The 7,285-nt window shown below is 38.4% G+C and overlaps 3 protein-coding genes across 6 annotated transcripts in view; 1 reads left to right on the top strand and 2 right to left on the bottom strand.

The window, feature by feature from the left end:
• Positions 126-1,163, top strand: LOC107637182. Its single transcript, XM_016340620.2, has one exon. It carries the CDS (start codon positions 718-720, stop codon positions 1,084-1,086), a length of 369 nt encoding a protein of 122 aa, XP_016196106.1. The 5' UTR covers positions 126-717; the 3' UTR covers positions 1,087-1,163.
• Positions 1,241-7,285, bottom strand: part of LOC107638096 (probable glucan endo-1,3-beta-glucosidase A6) — a 14,092-nt gene continuing 8,047 nt past the window's right edge. Inside the window, exons 3-7 of one of the 4 annotated variants that reach the window (XM_021121904.1) lie at positions 4,734-5,665; positions 4,583-4,641; positions 3,021-3,932; positions 1,628-2,935; positions 1,241-1,535 (exon numbers count right to left, since the gene is read on the bottom strand). In XM_021121904.1, coding sequence (XP_020977563.1) covers positions 1,498-1,535; positions 1,628-2,935; positions 3,021-3,066 — 1,392 coding nt within the window. In that variant the 5' untranslated portion in view covers positions 3,067-3,932; positions 4,583-4,641; positions 4,734-5,665 and the 3' untranslated portion in view covers positions 1,241-1,497. Of the gene's footprint in view, positions 1,536-1,627; positions 2,936-3,020; positions 3,963-4,582; positions 5,666-7,285 lie in introns of all 4 variants that reach the window. The other 3 variants (XM_021121906.1, XM_016341268.2, XM_021121905.1) reach the window with 3 other exon arrangements.
• Positions 6,135-7,047, bottom strand: LOC107635164 (the record flags this gene model as incomplete). The annotated part of the gene is given in 1 exon segment (XM_016338549.2): positions 6,135-7,047. A coding segment is annotated over 1 exon segment (531 nt). The 3' UTR covers positions 6,135-6,321.

Here is a 7,285-nt window from a genome sequence, read left to right on the forward strand (position 1 = left end):
CAAGTAAATATAATTAAATACAATTTTTTTTAAAAACTTCATGAAAATAAATTTAATATTATTTTTAAATTTCTTTAAATTTAATAGTTTTTTATATATAAATTTTAATTTATTTTAAATCTAGGAAAGTATAATTCATTGTGTATAAAAGCTGAATTAAGATGCTATGACTTGTCTCCGTAACTGATTCCCGTATACGATGCTTCAGAAGATAACGAACTTAACAAACTTATCAATCCAAACAAACTCTGTTTCTCTCTTTTCAGTTTTCAGTTTTCACTGCTAAATGCCGATGAAAAAACAACACACACTCTTCCCTTTCTTGCTTTCTTCCTTTCTTTACAGCGTTTCATCAGTCACACCCGATTTTATTCGATTCGAATCAATTCAACAAATGCCGTCCTTCTCGCGCTCGTTTTCATAAACCTCCGCGAAACCATCTTATGTGGGTTGAGCAGTCACCTCATTCGTCCGCTTAAGCAATTGTCAAGGTTTCGGATCCCGCTTTGTACATTCATCAATCATTGGCCAGCAATAGACTGTTAAATAAAGTTCAGATTCGCCATGGATTAGTTTTTAGCCTATCCGACTAGAGAATACTGTGGACAACAAAAAAAATACACCTCCGCGAATTTCTCTCCTGGAGCCTCCCTTCTCATCCCCAAGCCGCCGTGTCCAGCATCGTCATCTCTGAAATTCTCCCCTGAGCAACGCTCCATGGCGAAAGCCAAGAATCAGAGGAAAACCGCCTTGGTGTCGACGTCCAATCATCAGAGGAGGACGTGCATGTGTTCCCCTACGACGCACCCTGGCTCCTTCCGCTGCTCCTACCACAAACGCCTCGTCGAACAGCAGCAACAGCAAATGGCGTCGTTTCATTCTGCTTCTTCTTCGAGTGGTAACACCCTAAATCTTCGAAGATCGGCGATGCAGAACTTGCTGGTGCGGATCGGAGGAGTGGAGGGCGAGCTGGTGAAGAGAGCTCTGAGTACTCTGATCAGACCCTCCTCGCACAACCATCGCCGCCGTGAAGCCTTTCATTCAAGGCAGAGCTGCCTCTCCATCATGTCCAAGGCAGAAGATTAGTAAATTCTCCTGTGTTTCTTTGTTGATCATATCATCCTTTTATTTTTTTTACAAAGGGTGGATGCATTAAAAAGAAATAGTTACTGTGAATATTTTTTTTTTCTTTTGATGTTGAATTTGTGAATAGTATTTCTCTTTGAAAAGAAACAAGAAGGAAGACTAAAGTCTTATCGATTTATCATTTATAATTGTTACAAAGCACTGTGAACCATTGAAACATTGCAATGTGCAAGTGACATTGTATGACAGTAATTATCTTACCAAAAAGCACTAGATATACCAATACAATGTAATATTTTGTTGATGGAGTTCTTATTACTAACTACTTGCCAGTGTTTGTGTTTGCATACAATTAATTTTTTTCTTCCTGCAACTTTCTGCTAAAATGATCATAGTTCTTGTTTATTATATTCAAAGAGTCGCACTTGGGAACTTGCATGGACCTCGACCTGTTTCCAAAACCAAACACACAAACAAAACATCAAATAAGAAATCTCATTGTTTTAGAAGCCTTGTAGAAATGAAAGGAAAGAAAACTCACTAGGATTGGAAGTTGTTTGTTGAGCAAGTCCATTGAAATAGCAAGTGGCTCCTTGACTTCTAAACTTGGACCAGTAAGAGCTAAATACATAGCTGGCATGAGCAGCAATGGAAACAGGCTCATAGCACTCTCTTCCTGGTGCAAGACCATCACAATTCACATTACTTTGGTTGCAAGTATATGTCAATGCAGCTTCCAATTCCATTGCATTTGCTCCTTTCACTGCCACACACCACACCCTCCCTTTGTAAGGGACATTGTTCTTTGGAGGTGGCAATGGCCCAAAGTCGGCCGCAGCCGACTTTCCTGTCAGGTCTATTTGATAGACTGGCGTGCCATCCGGGTGTAACAAGCCCCAGTGTCGCTCTGTCCCTGGACCAGGCTTTTGATTTTCGTCGAACAATGAAAAGATGTAAGTTGGGATTGGAACTCCAGGCCTAGCTGGGGTGCCAAGAGGTGGATTTGTTGTCATTCTTTGGATCAAATTGCGGTTATATGTGGCTGCATTGAATATGTTTGCCCCAGGCTCGTCGATGTCACCGGAATTAGGCCATCCTGTTTCGGATATGGCGAGCGGGATATTGGAGAAGCCGAGTTTGGACATAGCAAATATGACAGAATCTAGCATTTGGTCTAACAAATTGGTGTAGACTAAGGCACTGCCAGGATCTCTTATGCTTAAGCCTCCTCTGAATAGAGCAAAGTCAAGGCTAATGTTATAAGGGTTTTGTGACCATGGAAAATATGGATACACATCAATGAAGAAAAATGACTTGGTTCTGTTTAAGAAGTTAAGCAATGGTATGATCACATTGTCTCTTATCTCATATCGGAACATCCCTCTTGATGGTGGGAAGGTTGATTCCAACACATCCATTGCCAATGGGGTGCCAACTTTGATGGATGAGATGTTTAGAGCCTTGAGGGATCTCTTGATCATTTGCATTGCTGGCACAAGATCGCGCCACATTTGCCGGCCTTGTTCCGAGTAGGAGCTTAGCACCTCATTGCCGACGAGGAGGTAGCGAATCTTGGTTTTGGGAAGGTAAGGTAGGACATTGTTCCTCACCCATTCTTCCGCTGCTCTTCGGTTCACGGCAATGTTTGAGATTTCATTGTTTGGGACCATAACTGAGACTTGAATCTTTCTATTTGATAGAAGGTTTAGAATGTCAGGGTTGGCATCATAGAGCTTCACATGTCTAGCTTTCATTTTTGTTAGTAGCTCTATGGAGAGGTATGGAGAAGGTAGATTGTTTCCAAGTTGGCCATAGTTTACACCAATGTTGTTGTTTGAGGCTTTTGCTCCTATAAAAATAGTGGAAACGGTGTTACATAGTTTAGAAAATGGGATGGCATAGCAAGGAAAAGAAATGTGAGTTTTCAAACTTACTTGATAATGAAAGTAACCATAGGAGAAATACAGCCAAAAGACCCATTTCTCCAACTTTTTGTGCTAGCTATCCAGTGACTAGTTGCCTCCAATTACGTCTATGCAGTGTGCAGTAGAATGAGGGTAAGTTGTATGAATTTATAGAATGAGATAAGCTTTGCCACAAAGAAGCCATATATATCTTAGGCTGAAGGATCTTTATGATTGTATTAAATAAAGGGCTTTCTTTTTCTCTTTAAAGTATGTTCTTTTGAAGCAAGAAATAGGAAAGAAATGTGGGTGTTTATAAATGACTAAATTAGTGATAACTTGTAAAAGGCAAGGGTGTGATCGCTTTTTCTTTTTTTCTTGCTTTGACCTATTTTTTTCAACTTATTGTGTATCAAGAAATGTAGTTACATTAGTCACAAACTTTAGAAGGGGGATAAAGAACCCACAAATGAATGAAAATTAGACTAATGTATTAAGGTTTACTCATGTATCTCTTGTGAAGATGGATAACCGGCTAATTAAATTTCACTCTCCAAGTAGCCCCTTTTTCATGACATTTTTTCAATTTCACTGGAGTCATATTGAAAAGAAATTACATGTTATATTGTGCACATGCCTTCCAAGTCTCTTGGTATGTTTCTAGACATAAGTTTGACGATCCAAACAAATGACATTTAAGGTTTGGGACATATCAAAATCTTTCCCAAAGCTCAGTAAGTTCCTCTTCTCAAATGCAAGAGAGTTCACCAATGCCAACTGATGAAATAGGACACGATTCATGCCTAGAAACAGAAACCCACGAGTTCTGCATTTGGTTCCAATCACCATCGACAACGTCTCCGAAAGAAATAACATGAAGGTATTAAGGGCTTCATAATATGGATGATGATGATGATCAATGTGCCGCTGCTGCTGCTGTTGCTGCATATTACAAATCTCGAGAAACTTAACCTGATGGTGGAGTAAAAAGGGGCCAGTTTTCCGATCACAAAATATAACCCAGTGAAAACACAGAAGAAAATGTAATAAAGGTGAGTTTGGAACCACTGTTTGAACTAATTTGGTTTGCAAATCAATTACATTGTTGGATTTTAAGAAAAAGATGAAAATCGAATTGATTTGTAATCCAAGGGATTTTATCTTGTTGTAACTGAAATATTTTTATCCATCAAATATAAAATAAAAAGATTAGCCATCTAAAGTGTGTACTTAGCCAGAGCAAAAAGAAAAACCCTTTCTTCAATATGTGAGGGGAAAAAAAGCAGCAGCTTAAGAACTAGTAACTACTAACTAACTAACTAAGTTTTTTTTTCTATAAATAGGTTTTAACGCGGTTTTTCTACTAGTTGATGTTATATGGAGCTAAATTTTTTTCTATAAATAAATTTTTTGTCTCGCATATGTGAAACTAAAAATCTTCGTTTACTTTTAAGCATTGTAGCAATGACCTATTTTTTATCACTTAACGCAGTTTTTCTACTAATAGTTATTTTCTCGAAATATCAACAACTTTATTATTAACTAATCAACAAGAACTATAGAAACAAGCACAAGATTTTCGAGTAACTTACTGACAGATCTGAGATATTGGTTTCTATTGCAAAGCTTTCAAATGAAGACATATCCGAGCCTGGCACCTCAATTTGGGAAAAATTTGTAAAAGAGCAAAGCAAAACAAAGGATAAAAAGAAGAGATACTGCTTAAAGCCATTAAAACGATACCGTTTCAACTGCTGATGAGACGAGTAACCTTCGAAAAATAGAGTATGGGTTCGTATTGTTCTTTACTGCTTCAGTTGACGCTATTCATTTAACGCGGTTTTTCTACTAGTTGATGACTTGATGTCACTTGGAGCTAAGTTTTTTCCTATAAATAGGTTTTTTCCCCGCATATGTGAAACTGAAAACCTTCCTTTACTTTTAGCCTTTTAGGCATTGTAGCAATGACCTATTTTCTATCGTTTAACGCGATTTTTCTACTAGTAGTTATTTTCTCGAAATATCAACTAATTTATTATTAACGAATCAACTGGAACTATAGAAATAAGCACAAGATTTTCGGGTAACTTACTGGCAGATCTAAGAGATTGGTTCCTGTTGTTAAACTTTCAAAGGAAGACATATCCGAGCCTGGCTCCTCAATTTGGGGAAAATTTGTAAAAGAGCAAAGCAAAACAAATGGAAAAAAGAAGAGATACTGCTTAAAGTCACGCTAGGCAGCCGATTAAAATGACACCGTTTCAACTGCTGATGAGATGAGTAACCTTCAAAAAATAGAATATGGGTTCGTATTGTTCTTTACTGTTTCAGTTGACGCTATTTTCTTAAGTGATTTTTCTATTAGTTGATGACTTGATGTGACCTAGAACTAATTTTTTTCTATAAATAGATTTTAATGAGATTTTTTTACAAGTTGGTGTCATATGGAACTAAATTTTTTCTCATAAATAGATTTTTTGCCCTGCATATCTGAAACTAAAAACCTTCCTTTACTTTTAGACATTGTAGCAATGACCTATTTTTTATAGTTTAATGCTGTTTTTCTACTAGTAATTAACTAATTTTTTTTTTAAAAGAAAAAGATAACCAGATCATTGCTCATCGTTGCGCTGTCATTTCCAGCTCCACTCTCTCCTTCTCTGTGCTCGTATTCTCTGAAACAAAGAAAAAGGAAAGAAATGTGGGTGTTTATAAATGACTAAATTAGTGATAAACTGTAAAAGGCAAGGGTGTGATTGCTTCTTGTTTCCTTCTTGCTTTGACCCATTTTTTTCAACTTATTGTGTATCAAGAAATGTAGTTACATTAATCACAAACTATAGAAGGGGATAAAGAACCCACAAATGAATGAAAATTAGACTAATGTAATAAGGTTTACTCATGTATCTCTTGTGAAGATGGATAATCGGATAATTAAATTGCACTCTCCAAGTGGCTCCTTCTTCATGGCATTTTTTTCAGTTAATTTAATTTCACTGGGGACATCTTGAAAATAAATTAGATGTTATATTGTGCATATGCATTCCATGATAATGATGTCTTCCTAGTCTCTTGGTCTATTTCTAGACTAAAGTTTGATGATCCAAACAAAAGGCATTTAAGGTTTGGGGCATGTCAAAATTCTTAAAAACTCAAATATCAACCATTTCTTATACCGTAGCCAGAGACACATTCATCGTAAACCAGTTATAAGTCCATTGCAAAAATATTCAAACTACAGGTTGTGGATAGGAAGATATTCTATAAGCTATTACATGATCGGACGGTCCGATTCGAAACATTGCTAAAACAAGAGAGATCAATGAGTTATTCAGGCATTCATAGCCCCTATTATGGAATCCCCATTCACCCTTATTCCTTGGAATTCCAGTCCTCTTCTTCTTGCATATAGCCAGGATAGAAAAACTATCAGCAGTACCATTGAACCACCAATTAGGGAGATGCCAAGGCCCCCTAAGGTAGAAAACCATATGAGGGGCATCTTGTACGACCTTCCTAAGTTTACAGCAATGCCAGCTGCTTTATGTGCTAGTTCAGCAAAATAATACAATGGCATTAATATGCAGAGGAGTAGAAGAACACATTGTATTCCAGGGTAAACTCGGAATAGGAGCACAAAATTCAGAGCTAAACTCAAAAGAATCATGCTGATATGTACCATCGGTGGAAGGGACATACTAAAAGCTTCCCGAAAGCTCAGTAAGTTCCTCTTCTCAAATGTAAAAGAGTTCACCGATGCCAACTGATGAATTACGACACCATTAGTGCCTAGAAACAGAAACCCGCGAGTTATCTCATTGACTGCCGTCACCATTGACCATGTCTCCAACAGAAATAACATGAAGGAAGAAAGGGATTCATAACATGGAGAACAGCAAAGAGGAAAAAGAAGAAGAGCAATGTATGGTACTGCAGTTCCCAAGGCTTGAAAATATCGCTGCAGCAACTCAATCCCCCGCTCCGGCTCCCGCAGCTCCCGCAGCCGCTCCCGCGCCCGCTCCCACTGCTCCCGCTCCCGCTCCCACTGCTGCAGCAAGTTATCTCATTCACCATTGACCATGTCTCCAACAGAAATAACATGAAGGAAGAAAGGGATTCATAACATGGAGAACAGCAAAGAGGAAAAAGAGGAAAAAGAAGGTATGGTACTGCAGTTCCCAAGGCTTGAAAATATCGCTGCAGCAACTCAATCCCCCGCTCCGGCTCCCGCAGCTCCCGCAGCCGCTCCCGCGCCCGCTCCCACTGCTCCCGCTCCCGCTCCCACTGCTGCAGCA

The sequence above is a fragment of the Arachis ipaensis genome, chromosome B04 (assembly GCF_000816755.2).
Source record: "Arachis ipaensis cultivar K30076 chromosome B04, Araip1.1, whole genome shotgun sequence".
Taxonomy (NCBI): domain Eukaryota; kingdom Viridiplantae; phylum Streptophyta; class Magnoliopsida; order Fabales; family Fabaceae; genus Arachis; species Arachis ipaensis.